The 20,949-nt window shown below is 55.7% G+C and overlaps 2 protein-coding genes across 27 annotated transcripts in view; one reads left to right on the top strand and one right to left on the bottom strand.

The window, feature by feature from the left end:
- The window catches only part of DHX30 (DExH-box helicase 30), a 46,110-nt gene extending 36,931 nt beyond the window's left edge, over nucleotides 1-9,179 (top strand). For 7 of the 8 annotated variants that reach the window (XM_060204791.1, XM_060204785.1, XM_060204788.1 and 4 more), the window contains 16 exons: nucleotides 867-1,168; nucleotides 1,596-1,716; nucleotides 2,355-2,504; nucleotides 4,735-4,887; nucleotides 5,116-5,952; nucleotides 6,173-6,248; nucleotides 6,328-6,432; nucleotides 6,712-6,887; nucleotides 7,088-7,294; nucleotides 7,397-7,478; nucleotides 7,547-7,740; nucleotides 7,858-8,017; nucleotides 8,102-8,259; nucleotides 8,346-8,449; nucleotides 8,520-8,659; nucleotides 8,854-9,179. In XM_060204791.1, coding sequence (XP_060060774.1) covers nucleotides 867-1,168; nucleotides 1,596-1,716; nucleotides 2,355-2,504; nucleotides 4,735-4,887; nucleotides 5,116-5,952; nucleotides 6,173-6,248; nucleotides 6,328-6,432; nucleotides 6,712-6,887; nucleotides 7,088-7,294; nucleotides 7,397-7,478; nucleotides 7,547-7,740; nucleotides 7,858-8,017; nucleotides 8,102-8,259; nucleotides 8,346-8,449; nucleotides 8,520-8,659; nucleotides 8,854-9,107 — 3,219 coding nt within the window. In that variant the 3' untranslated portion in view covers nucleotides 9,108-9,179. Of the gene's footprint in view, nucleotides 1-49; nucleotides 176-866; nucleotides 1,169-1,595; nucleotides 1,717-2,354; nucleotides 2,505-4,734; nucleotides 4,888-5,115; nucleotides 5,953-6,172; nucleotides 6,249-6,327; nucleotides 6,433-6,711; nucleotides 6,888-7,087; nucleotides 7,295-7,396; nucleotides 7,479-7,546; nucleotides 7,741-7,857; nucleotides 8,018-8,101; nucleotides 8,260-8,345; nucleotides 8,450-8,519; nucleotides 8,660-8,853 lie in introns of those variants that run through there. The other variant, XM_060204792.1, reaches the window with a different exon arrangement.
- Nucleotides 9,180-11,156: 1,977 nt separating this feature from the next.
- MAP4 (microtubule associated protein 4) overlaps nucleotides 11,157-20,949 on the bottom strand; it is a 142,446-nt gene continuing 132,653 nt past the window's right edge. For 5 of the 19 annotated variants that reach the window (XM_060204769.1, XM_060204772.1, XM_060204773.1 and 2 more), the window contains 4 exons: nucleotides 16,639-16,720; nucleotides 13,927-14,039; nucleotides 11,584-11,773; nucleotides 11,230-11,461 (listed from right to left, as the gene is read on the bottom strand). In XM_060204769.1, the coding sequence (XP_060060752.1) occupies nucleotides 11,454-11,461; nucleotides 11,584-11,773; nucleotides 13,927-14,039; nucleotides 16,639-16,720 (393 nt within the window). In that variant the 3' untranslated portion in view covers nucleotides 11,230-11,453. Of the gene's footprint in view, nucleotides 11,462-11,545; nucleotides 11,774-13,926; nucleotides 14,040-16,638; nucleotides 16,721-20,949 lie in introns of those variants that run through there. The other 14 variants (XM_060204764.1, XM_060204779.1, XM_060204782.1 and 11 more) reach the window with 7 other exon arrangements.

Genomic DNA, 20,949 nt, shown 5'->3' with positions numbered 1-20,949 from the left:
GAGACAGAATTGAGAGGAGAGGAGAAGATGGAGAGGAAGAGAAACACCTGTAGTATTGCTTCACCACTTGTGAAGTTTTTTCCCTGCGAGACTTGAGGGCTTGAACCCACGTCCTTATGCACAGTGACGTGTGCTCTACCGAGCGTTCCCCTGCCCAACCACCCTGGATCACTTTGTGAGTGTATGTAATTCTTCACCATCCTGTGGGTTTTTTTCCTTTCCTCCCCCAATAGCTGTAAGAATTCGCCTTGATACAGTCATCTTTAAAGCTATTTTATTTGCTTTTTTTTCCCCCTTTTGTTGCCCTTGTTTTATTGTTGTTGTAATTACTGTTGTTACTGATGTTGTCGTTGGATAGGACAAAGAAACAGAGAGAGGAGGGGAAGACGGGGAGAGAAAGACAGACACCTGCAGACCTGCTTCACTGCCTGTGAAGCGACTCCCCTGCGGGTTGGGAGCTGGGGGTTCGAACAGAATCCTTACGCTGGTCCTTGCGCTTTGCGCCATGTGCGCCTAACCCGCTGCGCTACTGCCCGGCCCCAAAAGCTAAACATTTTAAATTTACCTCCCTTCCACCATATATATGATTTACTTACTCATGAGAGCATCACTCTGGCACCTACAATGCCAGGAATTGAACTTGGGACCTCTTGCTTAAGAGTTCAGTGCAGTATCCATTGTGCCACCTCCCAGGCTGCAGAGCTAGACATTTTAAGTGTCTTCTATGTTCAGTTCTAGACAAGGGGCTGAGGTGTTAGGTCAGAAAGCATGACTCCTGCACATGAAGGACTTCTGGTATAGATAGGCTTGTTGGCAAACTGAGGCATTAGGATGGTATGAACCCTCCATCACGCTTTCCCCACCAGGGCTGGGGTCTTCTGGGCCCCCGGAATGAGCTGTTCGATGCGGCTAAATACCGTGTGCTAGCCGATCGCTTTGGCTCTCCGGCTGACAGCTGGTGGCGTCCAGAACCCAACATGCCACCCACTTCCTGGCGGCAGCTGAATCCTGAGAGCATCCGCCCCGGGGCACCTGGGGGCCTGTCCCGCTCCTTGGGCCGAGAGGAAGAGGAAGATGAGGAGGAAGAGCTCGAAGAGGGGACCATTGATGTCACTGACTTCCTGTCCATGACCCAGCAGGACTCTCACACCCCACTCAGGGACTCAAGGTACAGCTAGAGGTTGGGAGTACAAGGAAGTTGGTTGCTCCTTGATGTATGTGGGGATTGGAATGTATTTCCAGGGAGCCTCCCTTGAAATGGGTCTCAGCAGCCTGTCCCGTTCCTGCTGGCGTGGCTGCTCAGTTTTCAGAGAGCCAGGTGTGGTCTTGCGCTGTGTGCTTGGGATTTTGCCAGAGGCTACTCTGCCTGTCTCCCACCCTCTGCTCTGTTCTGTGTTTGGGGGAACGGAGGGAGCAGCAGCCGTAATGTCTGCCAGGCTCACAGGTCAAGCAGAGATGACCAGCTTGTCATCTTTCTCACGCTTCCTGGCTGCTGGCTGCAGTAGTGCAGTTTCTGGCCCGCTAGTTCTCAGCCTGAGGTGACGTTAACTCAGGAAGAGGTGAAGCTTTCTCATGTTGACTTTCTGCACTCCCAGGGGAGGCTCCTTTGAAATGACAGATGACGACAGTGCTGTCAGGGCTCTGACCCAGTTCCCACTCCCCAAGAACCTTCTGGCCAAGGTGATTCAGATCGCAACGTCGTCCTCCACGGCAAAAGTGAGTTGGGTCATTTTCAAGTGTGCGTGGGTGGGGAGGTGACTCGGTTTTATAGTCGTTCCCAGGGCAAGGCGAGGCCGGAGGGAACCGTAGCTGTGTGGCAGGGCCAAGGGTGTCTGGTGAACGGCAGGCACAGACTGAAGTGAAACGCGGCTGGGGCCAAGAACTGGGCTGGGCTCTTAGGAGAAGCCGGTCCCGTGTGGGCCGCTGGCTTGCTACGGCGTAAATCTGACCTCTGCTGCAGCGCAGCGGGTCTGGGTGAAAAGAGCTGTTTTCCAGCTCCCAAGCCTTTTTGCCGCCACTCCCCCTCCCCCCCGCTTAGTGTTTTAGGCCGTGCTGACGGCTTCATTCCATAGCCGTCTGCAAACCCATTTACTTTCAAAGTGCTGGGAGAGGCAGTGGGCTTGGAAGGCAGCTGGAGGCATTGCCCAGACGCCCACCTGGTGTTTCTGTGATGCGCTCGAGAGAGAAGCCGTCCAGGATCGAGCTGCGGGCTGTGGGCACCTGCTGCTCTGCCCAGCACTTCTGGGTGACACCTGTTGAGGTGGCAGTCATGCCATCTGGTTTCTGGGCATTTTGGGTGTGACACAGTTGTCTCTATCCTCTGCCTTTTCCTAACAGTCTCTCCCCCTATGTAGAACCTCATGCAGTTCCACACCGCGGGCACCAAGACCAAGCTGGCCACTCTCACCTTGCTCTGGCCCTGCCCCATGACCTTTGTCGCCAAAGGACGCCGCAAGGCAGAGGCTGAGAATAAGGCGGCAGCCTTGGCCTGCAAGAAACTGAAGGTGAGCCAGGGGCCTGGCCTGGGTGCGCGAGAGATGCCTTAGGCTCTGGGCTGCTTTGGTGAGTTGGTACATTTCCCCAGAAATCGTAATCCACCTGATCTGGCTTTGTACCTGGCTTGTGGCTGATCCTCAGGACTGTTGACCTGAAGCCGAAGGAGGCAAACTCACCATTCTGAGTGACGAAGCTGGAGGGTGACACTGTGTCTGGGGAGAGCTCAGCCTAGACTAGGCCGGTTTGGTCGTACGGCACTTACCTGGGACAAAGCCTAAGAGGAGGTGGCCAGGGTGAAGGGGAAGGGTGGCCTTCCACGAAGAGACTTGGCAGTCAGCTGACATGCCAGTCCTGGGAGGGGACCATTAGCAGCTGTGTGCAGCAGAGCTGGTTAGTCGCATCAGACTAGGTAAACTTGTCAACTTGGACACGGTGCCTCTGGGGACCTGGTGGTAGTCACGGACCTGGTAAGATGCTCATTACAGTGTTTAAAAGACCTGGGTTTGGGAGTCGGGCGGTAGCGCAGTGGGTTAAGCGCAGGTGGCGTGAAGCGCGAGGACTGGTGTAAGGGTCTCGGTTCGAGCCCCCAGCTCCCCACCTGCAGGGGAGTCGCTTCACAGGTGGTGAAGCAGGTCTGCAGGTGTCTGTCTTTCTCTCCCCCTCTCTGTCTTCCCCTCCTCTCTCCATTTCTCTCAGTCCTATCCAACAACAACGGCATTAATAACAATAATAACTACAACAATAAAAAAAACGGGCAACAAAAGGGAAAATAAATATTTAAAAAATTAAAAAAAAAAAAAAGACCTGGGTTTGGGCTTCTGGTTCCCACCTCCAGGGAGGACGTTTCACAAATGGTGAAGTAGGTCCTCTGCTGTCTCTGTCCCTTTTTGCTTTCCCCTTCCCTCTCAATTTCTTTGTCCTATCCAATTTCGGGGGGGGGGGTGCACTCTGCTTTCAGCAGATTGGCATCTCGCATAATCCAAGGATCCCATAGATCCTTGTCCTAGAGGCCTGCCAGGGTAGTTCCTTGAAGGAAGTGTTTGATGAGAACCCAGACATTACAGGAACATAGTGCTAGGGGAGAATGACTGATTTTATACACTTACTGAGGTGTTGGGATTCCGTGCTTTCTCTGTTGAGGTTTTATTTACTACACGAGAGAATTTCTTATGAAGCAGAGACAGACAGCTGAGAATAGTACTTTGGTGAAGAGGTCAAACTGGGAACTGCAGGCATGCCAACCTGAGGCTTTGCCAGTTAAGCTGCTTGCCCTGTTACATTTATTGATTGTTTTTTTGTTTCCAGGGTTATTGCTGGGGCTCAGTGCCTACACTACAAATTCACTGCTCCCAGAGGCCATTTTTCCCATTTTGTTGTCCTTGTTGTAGTTATCGTTGTCATTGCTGTTGTTGGATAGGACAGAGAGTTATATGAGAGAGGAGGGGAAGACAAAGGGAGGGAGGGAGAGAGAGAGAGAGAGAGAGAGAGAGAGACACCTGCAGACCTGCTTCACCACCTGTGAAGTGACCCTCCCCCCCCCCCCCCCGCAGGTGGGGAGCCGAGGGCTCGAACCGGGATCTTATGTGCGCCATGTGCGCTTAACCTGCTGTGCTACCGCCTGACCTCCGCCCTGTCACACTTAACCTGTTTTCACCACACACCCACCCCAGAGCACTACTCAGCTCTAGTCTGTGTTGTGCCAGAGGTTGAACCTGGGACCTCGGCAACTCGGACATACACGCCTGGCGCTCTGCTGCTCTGTCTTGCTGGCCCCCGCAGCTTGTTTCAACAGGCTGCAGGCAGCAGATTGCATTGTGTGGCAGGGTCACAGATGGGACTGGGGCCATGAAGAGACAGGCTGTGGCATGGCAGCTGGCCTGTCAGGTTGCAGGAGTGGCATAGCCTTCAGTAAGGCAGAGGGGCCTGTGGTGTTTGTGGTGCTGGTAAGCGTAGACCAGCTGTCCTTGAAGCCCACGGCGGGATTTGAAAGGGTCAGATAGAAGTGCTAACAGGGACGCCAAATGCTTGAGGAGAGGTTCTCGAGGGCACCCTCCAGAGCGGAGCAGGTGTGGGGCCAAGCAGACACACCAAGTCTTGCCTTTTGGGAATTTACTTTTTTTTCTGTACCACCTATGCTGAAAACCAAAAATCTGAGATTGTCCTGCTGCTTCTCTCTGGAGCTTCCGAGCCTTTCTGGACTGGGTCTGGAGAGGCTGAGCCGTCCTGTCCCCCCTGCAGAGTCTGGGCCTGGTGGACCGGAACAACGAGCCGCTCACCCACGCCATGTACAACCTGGCCTCCTTGCGTGAACTGGGTGAGACCCAGCGCCGGCCTTGTACTATCCAGGTGCCCGAGCCCATCCTCCGCAAGATAGAGACCTTCCTGAACCATGTAAGCTAACCTCCCCGTGTGCCCATAGTTCCCCACTCCCCTTTGCCAGCCCCCCTTGGAGCAGGCAGTACTCGCCCCACCCATCTGAGGACAGGGCCAGAGTACACTGAGCAGCCCAGTCTGGGCCCACAAGGGTCCGAGGGCAGTCACAGGACTGTAGAGGGAGCTTTCTGTGAGCGTGGAAGAAGGCATTTATTTCATCATCTTGCTTGACTCTCCACCCCCCAGTACCCTGTGGACAGCTCATGGATCTCCCCAGAGCCCCGGCTGCAGAGTGATGACATTTTGCCCCTGGGCAAGGACTCCGGGCCCCTGAGTGACCCCATCACAGGCAAGCCCTACGTGCCCCTGTTGGAAGCAGAGGAGATGCGTCTGAGCCAGAGCCTGCTGGAGACATGGCGGCGGCGAGGGCCGGTGTGGCAGGAGGTCCCCCAGCTCCCCGTGGACCCGCATCGGGACACCATCCTCAGTGCCATCGAGCAGCACCCGGTGGTGGTCATCTCTGGGGACACGGGCTGTGGGAAGACCACACGCATACCCCAGCTGCTGCTGGAGCGCTACGTGACTGAGGGCCGCGGTGCCCGCTGTAACGTGATTATCACTCAGCCGCGCCGCATCTCCGCCGTGTCTGTGGCTCAGCGTGTCAGCCACGAGCTCGGTCCTTCACTGCGCCGGAACGTGGGCTTCCAGGTGCGGCTGGAAAGCAAGCCCCCGGCCCGCGGCGGGGCCCTGCTCTTCTGCACCGTGGGCATCCTGCTCCGCAAGCTGCAGAGCAACCCCAGCCTGGAGGGCGTCAGCCACGTCATCGTGGACGAGGTGCACGAGCGGGACGTGAACACAGACTTCCTGCTCATCCTGCTCAAGGGCCTGCAGCGGCTCAACCCGGCCCTGCGGCTGGTGCTCATGAGCGCCACTGGCGACAACGAGCGCTTCTCCCGCTACTTCGGCGGCTGCCCTGTCATCAAGGTTCCTGGTTTCATGTACCCTGTCAAGGAGCACTACCTGGAGGACATCCTGGCCAAGCTGGGCAAGCACCAGTACCCGCATCGGCACCGGCACCACGAGGTATGGGCCCCTCTTCGCCCTCAGGGTTGGTGGCCCGGAGCAAGGACACGTGCCTGGCCGTGTGTGGCTGCCGTGTGTGCCTGCGGGAGTGCCGTGGCACTGGGGGAGCTATGGATGGCCCTCGCGGGGCATGTGCGTGCGGGGGGGGGGGTGCTGGTCTGTCGAGGGCCTCAGCCTGCCTGGGGCAGCGGCCGTGACTGGTTCTCTCCTCGTCCCCCAGTCTGATGACGAGTGTGTACTTGATTTGGACCTTGTGACTGACCTGGTTCTGCACATTGATGCTCGTGGGGAACCAGGTGGGTACCCTGTCCTCTGCCCCGTGCCCACCCTGACCTGCTGCTGGGTGGGCAGCTCCCTTCACAGCTCCCTTCACAGGTGGGATCCTCTGCTTTCTGCCTGGCTGGCAGGAGATCAAAGGCGTCCAGCAGCGCCTCCAGGAGGCTCTGGGCATGCACGAGAGCCAGTATCTCATCCTACCAGGTGAGTCTTGCTCTGACCTGGGGGCTGGCCGCGCTGCTTTTGCGTTAAGATGGAGTGAAGTGGTCCGGGAGGTGGTGCAGTGGATAAAGCATTGGACTCTCAAACATGAGGTCCTGAGTTTGATCCCTGGAAGTACATGCACCAGAGTGATGTCAGGTTCTTTCTCTCTCTCCTCCTCCTATCTTTCTCATAAATAAATATTTAAAAAGAAAAATGGAGTGAAGATCTGGGAGGCTGGAGTAAGAGCAGTGCTGGTCTAACCATCTTTGCTGCCCGCAGTGCACTCTAACATCCCCATGATGGACCAGAAGGCCATATTCCAGCAGCCTCCACTTGGGGTGCGCAAGATTGTCCTGGCCACCAACATCGCAGAGACCTCCATCACCGTGAACGACATCGTGCACGTGGTGGACAGCGGTCTGCACAAGGAGGAACGCTATGACCTCAAAACCAAGGTGGCGCTCGCCTCCCGGCTCCCGGGGAAGAGCCCGAGTCAGAGCTGCAAGGTCCTGCTGTGTCTGCAGGAGCCGCACAGGAGGCTCAGTGTCTGGGGAGCTGTTGGGGGGTGACCTGAGGCTCAGGTTAGGCTGGTGGGGTGTGTGTGTGTACAGAGGAACACTGTGGCCCCTTGCTGCTCACCCGCCCCCTTCCGCAGGTGTCGTGCCTGGAGACGGTATGGGTGTCGCGAGCCAACGTGATCCAGCGCCGAGGCAGGGCAGGCCGCTGCCAGTCGGGCTTTGCCTACCACCTGTTCCCCCGGAGCCGGCTGGAGAAGATGGTCCCTTTCCAAGTGCCGGAGATCCTGCGCACGCCCCTCGAGAACCTGGTGCTGCAAGCCAAAATCCACATGCCTGAGAAGACGGTAGGCGGGGTGGGGCGGGGCGGGGCCGGCCCGGGTGTGTCGGGAACACCTGTCGCCTCTCGGTGGGCTACAGGCTGTCGGTGGGCCGGCTTCTCCACACAGGCAGTGGAATTCCTCTCCAAGGCTGTGGACAGTCCGAACATCAAGGCCGTGGACGAGGCCGTCATCTTGTTGCAGGAGATCGGTGAGTAGGCGGGGCCCGGCCAGGTGGCGGAGTGGCTGGCGGCCAGGCCTGACCCCGAGCCGTTGTAGGAGTGCTGGACCAGCGGGAGTACCTGACCGCCCTGGGGCAGCGGCTGGCGCACATCTCCACGGACCCCCGGCTGGCCAAGGCCATCGTGCTGGCCGCCATCTTCCGCTGCCTGCACCCGCTGCTCGTGGTCGTTTCCTGTCTCACCCGGGACCCCTTCAGCAGCAGCCTGCAGAACCGGGCAGAGGTGGACAAGGTCAGACCCGGCCTGGCCCCGCGGCCCTCGGCTCCCCCTCCGGCCCTCGACCGCCGCCGTCCCGGGTGGCCTCTCGCCTCCGCCGCGTGACCTCGGTCCCCGGCTGTCCCCTCCCAGGTGAAGGCGCTGCTGAGCCAGGACAGCGGCAGCGACCACCTGGCCTTCGTGCGGGCTGTGGCAGGCTGGGAGGAGGTGCTGCGCTGGCAGGACCGCAGCTCGCGGGAGAACTACCTGGAGGAGAACCTGCTGTACGCGCCCAGCCTGCGCTTCATCCACGGTCAGCCGCCCTGCCCGCCCGCCCGCCCGCATCCCGCTGCTGCCTCTCAGTGGCAGTGCGGCTCACCCGGCTTTGCCTCCCAAGGGCTCATCAAGCAGTTCTCAGAGAACATCTACGAGGCCTTCCTGGTGGGGAAGCCTTCGGACTGCACCCTGGCCTCCGCCCAGTGCAACGAGTACAGTGAGGAGGAGGAGCTGGTGAAGGGTGTGCTGATGGCCGGTCTTTACCCCAACCTCATCCAGGTGATGCTTCTGGGACGGGAGCAAACCACCCGGCCCCCTTGCCCACCTCCCACCCCTTCCTTAGTTTATCTTCCCTTCCCCTGCAGGTGAGGCAAGGCAAGGTGACCCGGCAGGGCAAGTTCAAGCCCAACAGTGTCACTTACAGGACCAAATCAGGCAACGTCTTGCTGCACAAGTCGACCATCAACAGGTGGGGTGGGCAGCGCCGGGCGGGGGCTGGGCGGGCCAGACCGGGGGCTTCACCCACCCCTGTTCCCTAGGGAGGCCACACGGCTCCGGAGCCGGTGGCTGACTTACTTCATGGCTGTCAAGTCCAATGGCAGCGTCTTCGTCCGGGACTCATCCCAGGTGCATCCTCTGGCTGTGCTACTGCTCACGGACGGCGATGTCCACATCCGGGGTGGGTATCTGCGGACACCGCTGTCCTCTCCTCGGGACCTTGGGCTCACCTCCACTCCCCGTCTTTTTTTTTTTTTTTTTTTTTAACACCAGGGCCCTGCTCAGCTCTAGAGTTTGGTGGAGTGGGGGATTGAACTTGGGACTGGGAACCAAGGGCATGAATGAGCCTGTCTCCCCATCTTGACCCTCCCACAGATGATGGGCGCCGGGCCACCATATCGCTGAGTGACAGCGATCTGCTGAAGCTGGAGGGTGACTCGCGGACAGTGCGGCTGTTGAGGGAGCTGCGCCGGGCTCTGAGCCGCATGGTGGAGCGGAGCCTGCGCAGCGAACTGGCCGCACTGCCGCCCGGGGTGCAGCAGGAGCACGGGCAGCTGTTGGCCCTGCTGGCAGAACTGCTGCGTGGACCCTGCGGCAGCTTTGACGTGCGGAAGACAGCTGATGACTGAGCCCCCATCTGCTGGGGCTGTGTACAGAGCGCAGATGTTTATTTAAAATAAAGTTCTATTTATCCCTTGTGAGCATTGCTACCCGCTGAGGGTCCTGGTTCAGGCCCTCAGCACTGGAGGTGGTGGGATGGGTGACAGTGGCAAAGACTGGGCAGTCTTCCAGGCAGGAGGGGCTCAGAGCCACTTTCACCCGCTGGGAAAAAGGGACAGGTGCTGTTGACTGGTGTGTACTGGCTCGGGTCAGCTCGGTGGAGCTCACATCCTAGTCAGGCACGTTGGGGGGGCCAGGGCAAGAAGACCCCCTGGACCTCAGCCCTGGGGCTTCAGGTGGCAGGTCAGTGGCGACTGCCTGGGTTCTGCTGAGAAAGCTGCAGGAGAGCTGGGTCCTAGCTTTAAGGAGACAGCTACGGAGTGGGGGATGGGGGCAGCGCAGGTGGGAACGAAGCATCACGAGCAGCCGGTGTGGTGGGACATTCCGAGCTTTATTGAGTCACAACAGGGTCGCAGGTTGACAGGGTGCTGGCTGAGCCACAAGCACGGGGAGTACAGAATGTCCCGCCCCTGAATGGCACCGTAGCCTCTGGTCCCCGCTGGTCAGGGCAGCCTGGGCATCGGGCACGTGGGTGACCAGACCACCTCTAGAATAGTCTGCTGTGTCCAGCTGCAGCTCTGCTCAGGACCCTGGAAGCCCAGAGCCAGTTAAGCTCAGCACCCCTGTGCCCAGATGAGTAGGGCGACTGGCATGGCCCCACTGAGTCTGCCCCACACCCACGTCATTTCCCAGCTCGCTCTCACTGGCAAAATAGTGTTGCTGATACTCTGCAGACCATCTCTGGCTCTGGGGGCATTTTTCCACAAGGCCCCGGCAGTTTGTGTGCCTGGAGTCTAGAAATGGAGCCAACAGACCAGACCTGGAGCCAACCAGGAGTCAGTCTTGCAGCTTGCAAAGGGAAAGGCCCGAGGCACCAAGATGGGCAGCCTCCCGGGGCAAGTCTGCACTGCACAAAGTGCTCTGCCGAGGAGAAGCCCTGGCAGCTCTGAGGCCGTTTCACTACAGACCGTTAATGTTTGAATTCTTTATTAGAAACCATGCAAACTTTAATACAAAAAAATACAAGTGCAATACATTTCTTTTGTCAATAAAATTCCCAGGATCGCTCATCATAGCCACTCCAAGGCCTTGCTGGGAGGCCACTCACCTCCCTCAGTTTCACCTTTCCCCCTCAAATTTCCAGACCTGATTACCCACAATCAACAAGTTCTGGCTCTGTGGTGAACAAGGGATCGGTGTCCTAGACCTGCAGGCCGGCAAAATTTTGACCCCCCTGGTGTTTGGCCTTGGTCTCGTATCTCCCGCCAGATCCCAGGAATGTGATGCGAGCAGCCTCTTGGTTAGAAAAGCAGTGCACACCAAATCCAAAACCACCATCCGCGTCTGCCAGCCCCTAGAGGGCCTCTGCTCAGTAAGCAGACCGTGCTGCCCAGCCACTCGTGCCTACCCCACTTCAACAACCTCCTGGGTGGAGGCTCCAGGGTCTCTCCTCCCTGCTGCCTTTAACACCTACTGAGAACCTTCATTTAGACATGGCTTCAACATGCAAGACTAGTCCACCAATTCTGAAGTTATTCAAAGAAAGAAAGAAAACCAGTGAGCAGTAGCTACTCAGCACTGACCCTGACCAGCATGGGGCAGGGCAGCAAGTGTGCCTCCCCCACCTGGTGGCGGCCAATAGGGGCTGGGGGAGAGGCAGAGGCCCGGTGGGCCCCAGGGATGCAGTCAGCAGCCGTCATCACAGGACATCCACTTCGCTCTTCAGAAGGAGCCAATGCAGAGGCAGGCTACAGCAGTTTCTCTTGGGTTTGGTCCAGAGAACGGAGGTTGGAATCCAGCTCCCTCTCCTTGAGCCACAGAGTCCAGTGAGCCTACCCTCTCCTCTTCCCCACCCGACCATCCCTGGGGAGCAGCGGCGGTGACAGCAGCAAAGCAAGGAGGTGGGCCCAGGGGAGGCTGGGGGAGGGGAGGCGGGCTGCTACTGCCCGGGACAGGTGAGGCAGCAGGGAAGGAAGGCCTAGAGGGAGAGGGCCGCCTAGCACCCAAGCGGTCAAGGGTCTAGTGGGCGGCCCCGGGGGAGGGAGCCAAGGACCCGGGTGCCTGAGCCCAGGCCGCCAGGGAAGTGGGGAGGCCGGGAGACAATGTCGGCCCCGTGGTCGGTGCGGGCCCTGGCGTTTGCCCGGAACGTCAGCCTGTAGGTCTCAATCTGCAGTGACACAGGAGGAGGGGAGGGAGGGGCAACGAAGGAGACAAGAGGGAGACACGGGATGGAAGACGAGACCAGAATGTCATCGTTAGATGCCTGGAAAATAAAAGGTGGTTGCGTTAAAATGTAGCCACACCAGTCAAAAAGCAAAGGCGTTCCAAGGTGGCGGCCAGTGGCAGGGTCCCCGGCTGGCCCTTAGGCCGAGCCCAGCCACTTACTTGTCTCCTGGATCTGGGTGTCCAAGGCCTGGGCCTCCCTTTGGTCACCACCCCCTGACAGGGTGGTGTAGCCACTGAGGCCACTGGCTGAAGCGGGGGCGCCAGCTTCGAGCACTGCCTCAGGGACGGCCAGCTCCTCCCCAGCGGGGGGGCCCGGACACGGAGGGGCCTCGTTGCCACCGCCCTCAGTCTACAATGAAACATGGGGGAGACAGTGCAGGGTCAGCTGGGGAGGGGTGGGATGGGGTGATGGTGGTGGGTTCACACACAGGCCCCGCCCTGCTGTCCCACTCTCACGCTCCTCCTAAACGAGCTCCTGGCTCCTGGCCTGTTCGGACGAGAACTCGGGTTCTAGAACAGGAGGCTGCAGCCTGCTGGTGACACACTGTCAGGGGCTGCTCTGATACCACCCAACAAGGTTCCCAAGGAGAACAGCTCTGACAGCGGGTGTGACAGCCGGTTAGCGCGTGCCCCTCCCCGGTGAGGCCACCTGCCAGTGGCTCTGTGTCCTCTGCAGCACAGGGCTGGGTGCAGACAGTTCTCTCAGCACCTCTCTGGGAGCCTGCCTGCTGGTCAGGCCCAGGGGCCTGTTCTCTCAGGAGAGCGAGGGGAGGAGGGAGGTTTCTTTCCACAGGGGTGAGCTAGGGAGACTTGTGGGGCCTGGCAGGTCTTACAGGAGACAGTGTGAATACAGGAGAGGAGGGAGACCAGAGAGGCTTCTGGGAAGCCACAATGTCTGTGCCCTGAGAGTCACGATGCCGGGCGCTGGCGCACCTGGTTGAGCACACACAGTGCCCAAGGACCCGGGTTTGAGTGGTGAAGCAGAGCTGCAGCTGTCTCTCTCCCTCTCTATCAACCCATCCCCCTTGATTTCTGACTGTCTCTCTCCAGTAAAGAAACAAATACAAAAACGGAAGAAGCCTGACTCCAGGGGAGACGATGTGACCGCAGAAAAGGGCAGCACAGCCTCACTCGCCTAAGCCCCAGGGCCACCCTGAGCAGATGCTCCTCTAGCTTCTTTTATTAATTAGTCATTTTTAATTTTACTTGTTTAAGAATGAAAGGGATAGGAGGGGGAGAGAGACAGAGAGAGAGAAAACTCTGGTACGTGTGCTGCCGGGGACTGAACTCAGGACCTCATGCTTTCTCCACCTCCTGGACCAGATGTGCCCATCTTCTCTGTCATGTGAAACAACCTAGACTGAAATAAATAAATCTACGAAAGAAGGAAAGAAACTAAGACCTAGCTAGGACTCCCACATGCCCAGATGCTAAGACGACAATCAGAACAATGGGGAAGGATGAACGAGCTGCGTGTATGATGGCAGAGCCCTGGCAGCTGACGTCCCCTCCCCCTCCCCCGAGGGACCCCAGCCACCCTTGTACTCGGGCTGCGGGGCACAAGGACCTGTCTGTATTCACCTGCGGGGGCCAGGTTTCATGCGTGAGAAACAGTGCTGCAGGGTTCTTTTCCGTTTTTTCTCGATGTTTTTAGTCACTATTTATTATTGAAGAAAGACAGAAATTGAGAGGGGAGGAGGAAGTAAGAGCGGTGGGGGGAGAGAAAGGTTAGGGGGAGACAGCATAATGGTTATGCAAACAGACTCTCATGCCAGAGGCTCCAAAAGTCCCGGGTTCAATCCCTCACACCACCACAAGCTAGAGCTGAGCAGTGCTCTGGTGTTTCTCTCAGTCTTTCCCCCTATTGCTGCAGGTCTCTCTGCCCCTACCCCTGACTGCTTAATTTCTCTCCGTGTCCAAAACAAGTAAGTCTCCCTAAGGTCCCACTTCCAGAGACAACACGGAACAAAAGGGAGACAGCACCTTGGCACACAAAAGGTCTGACAGTACTGTGGAGGAAGGATGGAGAGGAGGAGAGGCAGAGGGCAGAGGGCAGAGAGGGCACAGCCGGTCCTGAGGATGGGAAGCTGCCGCTCCTGAGCCGGGCTACACCACGCAGCCTCTCCGCTGGCAGCTGGAAATGTTCCTCTGACATTCCGCATGTCCACTCCTCTCTTTCATGAGGTAGAGGGGGGTAAGGTGGGGTGAGGAGAGATCTGCCTTGAGGGGCTCTATGCCCCAGGCCGAGGCCCCCCGGAGAGTACTGACATGGACTCAGGAAGCAGTGAAGGCCAGGAGAGAGTCTGCTCCGGCTGCTGACGGCGGCAGCTGAGGCCCCTTCACTGCTGCCTGGCTCAGGGCTGATGAACCATGGGAACAGCAATGATGTGGTGAAAGAGACGGAGGGCCGGTGACAAGTACCCGCCTGGCCTGCTGGGACCCGGACTCCTGTCACCCCCACCCTCCCAGCGGAGCCCCTTGGGTGACACGACCACTCACTACCTTCACAGCACCTCCCGCAGGCAGGTGGCCCACATTATCGAGGGATCCCACCTTCGCCTGGGCCTTCTCCTTGAAGTTCAACTTCTGACTTTCAATCTTGACATCTCCGCCACCTGGAACCAGAGGAAATGGTCTCTAAGGATGGTAGAGAATTATCCCCGCAGCCAAGAACCTGGAGCGGCAACCCTAATTTGACCAGTAGCTGGCACTACTATAGAAACTGGGGGCTGGGGCTGGGGAGACAGCATAATGGCTATGCAGAAAGACTTGCATGTCTGAGGCTCTGAGGCCCCAGGTTCAGTCTCCAGCACCACCACAAACCGTAACAGGCTCTGGGCTCTGGGGAGAAAGAAGAAACTGGCAATCTGTGGCCTGCTCTTGGTGGTTCAGACAGAAGAGGAGCTACAAGGGGCTCGCTTGCCAAAACAGGACTGCTCTGCTCAGACCTAGCTGGCCGTCTCTCTCTCATCAGTGGGAGTGTCTCTACTGAGGGGCAGAGCTGCAGTCTGCGAGGCTACAGAGTGAATCACGCAGGGGCCAGACAGTGGTGCCCTTGGTTAAGTGCACATTATCGCCACGCGCAAGGATCTGGGTTCAGGCCCACTGCCCACCCACACGGGCTCTGCTTTATGAGTACTGAAGCAGGTCTGCAGGTGTCAAATAGTCTCCCCTTCCCTCTCCATTTCTCTCTGTCCTGTCATATAAAGTAGGAAAAGGACGGAAGGAAGGAAGGAAGGAAGGAAGGAAGGAAAAGAGAGAAAATGGCAGCCAGGAGCAGCAGATTCACAGTGCTGGCACCAAGCCTCAGCAATAACCCTGGTGGCAAAAAACAAAAACCAGAACAAAACAAAATATAAAAAAAAAAAGCCAAAGTGAGTAAGGCATTGTCCTTTCAAGCATGAAGTCCTGAAGTTGATCACTGGCATCACATACACCAGAGGGGCTACGGCCCCAGGCTCAGAGCCTCTAGTTTGGGGGTAACAAGATGCATTTTGCTCTGGCCTCTCAGAAATGTGAGCAGTCCCTCTGACTGGGTGGCCCCACCTCCCCGGAGCTTCACAGGCATCTTCACAGGCATCTTGCAAGAGTCAGGTCCTTGCTTCTGTGTTTCTGGCACTGCTGCTGAAAGAGAAGTGACTTGCCCTATGCATCACTAGCAGGCTAGACACTGACAGCGGTAGGGTAAAGAGGGACCGACTCCGTTCCCCAAACGACACTGCAGTGAAATGAGTTCAGGTCTAAGATAGGAGTGGACTCAGGATCAGAACAGAACCCTCCTGGGTGGCTGGAGGGATGGGAGAAGGCCTGCACGGAGGGCAAGGCTCAGAGCCCACAGCCAGTGTGGGCTTGCTGACAAGGCCAGCAGCCGGGCTTCCCTCACTCTTTCGCTCATCCCGAGAACCTCAAAATCCAGCTTCTTGGGAGTCGGGTGGTAGCGCAGTGGGTTAAGCGCACATGGTGCAAAGCGCAAGGACCTGCATAAGGATCCTGGTTCGAGCCCCCCAGCTCCCACCTGCAGGGGAGTTGTTTCTTTCCCCCTCTGTCTTCCCCTCCTCTCGCCATTTCGCTCTGTCCTATCCAACAACGACAACATCAATAAAAACAACAATAACTATAGCAACAATAAAAAGACAACAAGGGCAACAAAAGGGAAAATAAATTTTTTAAAAAAAGGAAAAAGTATCCAGCTTCTTGTCAAACTCTGCAGGTGCCCTGAGCAAAAACTCAAGGTACAGTTGCTATTGCTATTAGGAGGGGTTTCTCACGAGGGCTCATCAAGGACCAAAATGTTGTAAAGTGTGTGCTTAACCAGGTGCGCCACCACCTGGCAAAATGTTGTGTCTAGAATAGTGACGCTCTGAGTTCAGGGTGTGCAGGCGTGAGGGCAGTGTGGTTCAATCTCTATCGCTAGTAAGTAACAGTCACAGGTGGGAGGCTGTGGAATGACTATGCAGAAGACCTCCGTGCCTGAGGCTCTACCACCATAAGCCAGGGCTGAGCAGTGCACCTCTCATTCAAATAAAATATTAAAGAAATTAAAGTAAAGTAAAGTATCGTAAGTAAATCTTTGGGGAAAAACAGATAGCCCTTTTTGCTGAGGGGCAAGGGGGTTTTCTGTGCCCTCATCCCAACTGTCCATGTCCGCCGCCCTCTGCAGGCTGCCTGCCGCTGCAGCGCTCGCCCACTCAAACACATGCACTTGGAACCAGGACACCGGCTGCAGCGGACACGAAGCAGCGGCGCAGGTGTGGGCAGCATCGCAGCTGTTCAGAGGCCTCTGCTCTGTGGGGACACGGGGCCAATGCTGCCCATGGAAACAGACTGAGTCACCATGGCCCCAGACCCACACCGAGGCCTTTTGCATCTTCTGCTAGAACTGGCGGCTGGTGCGTCACAACTGCAGACCCCCTTCGCTCTGGACTCCGACAGGCCAGCCCCAGCTCGCTCATCTCCCCGGAGACCACCTGGAAGGCCGAGCCAAGGTCTCAGCCTGAAGGCCTCAATCGACAGCACCGAAGGCCCAGCAGGCCCACACGGCCGCCTCTACAAACTGTCTATTCCAGGAGTGCTGGGGTCCCGATGTCCCTACTGGACAACGACTGAGGGCTGTGGTGGCTCCAGGCAACTTCATGGAATGGCAAAGACACAAAGGGTGAACTCCAACGTGGGCGTGGCAGGCGTCCAGGGAGGGAGGAAACAGGCTCTACTCACCAGGCTTGTGCTTGATGTTGGCCTTAGACCCACACTTGGAGGAGACCTTAGAGATGTCCACTTTTTTGTTCTGAATCTGAACCTGAGGAGAAAGCACGAAAGTAACATAGCCTCAGAGAGGGTGTGTGTCAGGGTCAAACCTACGCTTTTTTCTTCTTTTTTTTTAATATTTATTCCCTTTTGTTGCCCTTGTTGTTTTATTGTTGTGGTTATTATTGTTGTCATTGTTGGATAGGACAGAGAGAAATGGAAAGAGATGGGGAAGACAGAGGTGGAGAGAAAGACAGACACCTGCAGACCTGCTTCACCACTGTGAAGCGACTCCCCTGCAGGTGGGGAGCCGGGGGCTCGAACTGGGATCCTTGTGCCGGTCCTTGTGCTTTGCGCCACGTGCACTTAACCCGCTGCGCTACCGCCTGACCCCCTGCTATCAGGGTTAATTTATTTCACATTAGACATAATTTCACATATGGGTTGGGGGAGGACGGACGGACGGACACACACACACACACACACACACAAACACACGCACACACACGCACGCACACATGCGCGCACCACTCAGGTACATGCAACCCCAGAGCTCAAACTAGAAACTCAGGCATTTGCGTCCCACACTCTACCAGCTGAGCTATCTCCCTGGCCTAGCCTTAACTGTTAAAAATTTTTCGGGAGTCAGGCGGTAGCACAGCGGGTTAAGCACAGGCGGCGCAAATTGCAAGGACCAGTGTAAGGATCCTGGTTCGACGCCCCCCTCCCCGGCTCCCCACCTGCAGGGGAGTCGCTTCACAGGTGGTGAAGCAGGTCTGCAGGTGTCTGTCTTTCTCTCCCCCTCTCTGTCTTCCCCTCCTCTCTCCATTTCTCTCTGTCCTATCCAGCAACAATGACAACAATAACAACAATAATAACTACAACAATAAAACAACAAGGGCAACAAAAGGGAAAATAAATAAATATTTAAAAATTTTTTTTCATAGAGCACTGCTCCAGCTCTGGCTTATTGTGGGGGTGTGGTGGGGTGGGCAGGTTGAACCTGGGACTTTGGAGCCTTAGGCATGAGAGTGTCTTTGCATAACCATTATGCTGGGCCCCCCCCCCCCACAGCCTTAGCTTTTGAAAGAAGTGTTGTGAGCTGCACTGTGCCTTGAGCCACTTGTGCTTAACTCACTGACCGCCCAACTCCCAAACCTATGCTTTTTTATGAGTCTTTTTTTATCATGTTCAAGATTGTTTATTTATGCAAGTCCTTATCTCTGGGTCACTCAGCAAAGTGCTAAAAAGAGCCCTTGGGATAAGAAGACAGTAGAGTGCTTTACACAAGACTGTCATGCCTGAGGCTCAAAGGTTCAACCACTGCCCCTACTAGAAGTCAGAATGAGCTGTGCTCTAGTTTAAAAACCTGACAAAGAGGGCTGAGCTGAGAGCACGTTACAATGAACAGCCCAGGTTTTCAAGGCCCCAGTCCACACCTGCAGACGGAATGCTTTCCCAGTGGTAAAGCAGTGTTACAGCTCTCTCTCGCCCTTCCCTCTCGATCTCTGTCTCCATCCAACAAATAACTTGATAAAATTACAAACAACTAACTAAATTTAAAAAGCTCTTAATGTTCCTGGGCCTGCTCGTAGCTTCTAATCCTGTCTGTACTCAGGCAGTCCTTGAACCCTGCCCAGAGATGATCTGACCAGGAACAATGTTCTGACATGCACTTCCCTCACGGCTGACAGCACAGATATACGTACATGATTATACACTTTATTCAACTCATGTTATAAGCCTTTTCCCACCAAAGTTAGGAAATGCAAAGAAAGGCTCACATGGGTAATGATGCTTAAGGTATGGCCTAAATCTAGCCATGTTCCTGACACTGAACACGTGGGGTTACCCCCTCTGATGACACCTGTGCCAGATGCCCAGGACCTCAACTGCCCTGTTACAAGTGCTAAGAGACTCCGATGTGATGCCCGACATTTTCAGAAACGTGACACTGACTCCCCCACCACCTGGACCGTGCGTCTCTCTCTCTCTCTCTCCTCCTCCTCCTCTCTTCTTTTTTTTTTTTCCTCCTCCAGGGTTATTGCTGGGCTCGGTGCCTGCACCATGAATCCCTCGCTCCTGGAGGCCATTTTTTTCCCCCTTTTGTTGCCCTTGTTGTAGCTTCGTTGTGGTTATTATTATTGCCCTTGTTGACGCAATTCGTTGTTGGATAGGACAGAGAGAAATAGAGAGAGGAGGGGAAGACAGAGAGGGGGAGAGAAAGACAGACACCTGCAGACCTGCTTCACCGCCCATGAAGCGACTCCCCTGCAGGTGGGGAGCCGGGGGCTCGAACCGGGATCCTTACGCCGGTCCCTGCGCTTTGCGCCACATGCGCTTAACCCACTGCGCCACCGCCCGACCCCCTCCTCCTCTCTTCTTTTCATAGACCGCCACCAGGGCTGCTGCTGGGGCTCAGTGCTGGGCTACACATCCACTACTCCTAGGGGCCATTTCTTCTTTTCTTTCTCCTTTCTATTTGAGAGAGAAATCGAGAGCAGATGGGAGACAGAGAGGGAGTGAGCTCGAACCTGGGTCCCTGCACATGGTGACACGGGAGCTTAACTAGGTGCACCACCTCCTGGTACAAGGACATTGTTTTTAATTAATTAATTAGTCTCCAGGGTTGTTGCTGGGGCTCAGTGCCTGCACTACGAATCCACTGCTCCTGGGGGCCACTTCCCCCCATTTATTGCCCTTGTTGTTCATCCTAGCTGTTATTATCGTCCTCGTTGTTGGATAGGACAGAGAGAAACTGAAAGAGGATGGGAGATAGAGGGGGGGAGAGAAAGACAGACGCCTGCAGACCTGCTTCACCGCCTGTGAAGCGACTCCCCTGCAGGTGGGGAGCCGGGGGCTCGAACCGGGATCTTTAATCTAATCAGGATCCTTTAAAAATTTTTTTAAATTATCTTTATTTATTGGATAGAGATAGCCAGAAATCAAGAGGGTTGACGAGATAGAGAGAAATAGATACCTGCAGCACTGCTTCACCACTTGCAAAGCCTTCCCTCTATAGGTGGGGACCGGGGGCTCAAACTAGGGTCCTTGAGCACTGTAATGTATGCTCAACCAGGTGTGCCACCATGCGGCCCCCGAACTGGAATCTTTTTTTTATTTAAAGGCAGAGGTTACAGTGTGATTTTTAAATTATTATTTTATTTATTTATTCCCTTTTGTTGCCCTTGTTGTCTTATTGTTGTAGTTATTATTGTTGTTGTCGTCGTTGTTGGATAGGACAGAGAGAAATGGAGAGAGGAGGGGAAGACAGAGAGGAGGAGAGAAAGATAGACACCTGCAGACCTGCCTCACCGCCTGTGAAGCGACTCCCCTGCAGGTGGGGAGCCGGGGTTCGAACCGGGATTCTTATGCCGGTCCTCGTGCTTTGCGCCACCTGCGCTTAACCCGCTGCACTACAGCCCGACTCCCCCAAACTGGGATCTTAAGCCAGTCTTGCACATGTGTGCTTAACCTGATGCACTACCGCCTGGCTCCCCTTTTTAAAATATTTATTTATTTCCTTTTGTTGCCCTTGTTTATTGTTGTTAGTATTGTTATTGTTATTGATGTTGTTGTTGGATAGGACAGAGAGAAATGGAGACAGCAGGGTAAGACAGAGAGGGGGAGAGAAAGACAGACACCTGCAGACCTGCTTCACCGCCTGTGAAGTGACTCCCCTGCAGGTGGGGAGCTGGGGGCTCAAACCGTGATCCTTACGCTGGTCCTTGCGCCACATGCGCTTAACCCGCTGCGTTACGCCTGACTCCCCCTTTTTTATTTCTTTATTGGGAGATTAATGTTTTACAGCTGATAGTAAATACAACAGTTTGTACATGCATAACATTACCCAGTTTTCCACATAACAGTAAAATCCCACTAGGCCCTCTGCCCTCATGTTCCAGGACCTGAACTCTTTTACTTTGGTGCAATACACATGGACACTGAGATTGAATAGTGGTTATGGAAAACATCTTAAAAAAGTTTGATTACTGTGATCCGGGAGGTGGCGCAGTGGATAAAGCATCGGACTCTCAAGCATGAGGTCCTGAGTTCAATCCCTGGCAGCACATGTACCAGAGTGATGACTGGTTCTTTCTCCTCCTATCTTTCTCATTAATAAGTAAATAAAATCTTAAAAAAAAAGTTTTATTACATATGACATAAGAGTCTTACATAATGGGGCGGTGGCACACTGGGTTAAAGCATACACAGTAGGAGTCTTACATGGGAGGAGAGGGACGAGCGAGAGAGGGAGGAGAGAGGGAGAGGGACTAGAGC

This window comes from Erinaceus europaeus, chromosome 12 (assembly GCF_950295315.1).
Source record: "Erinaceus europaeus chromosome 12, mEriEur2.1, whole genome shotgun sequence".
In the NCBI taxonomy this organism is placed as follows: Eukaryota; Metazoa; Chordata; class Mammalia; order Eulipotyphla; family Erinaceidae; genus Erinaceus; species Erinaceus europaeus.
This window is presented reverse-complemented; position numbering and strand designations above follow the sequence as displayed.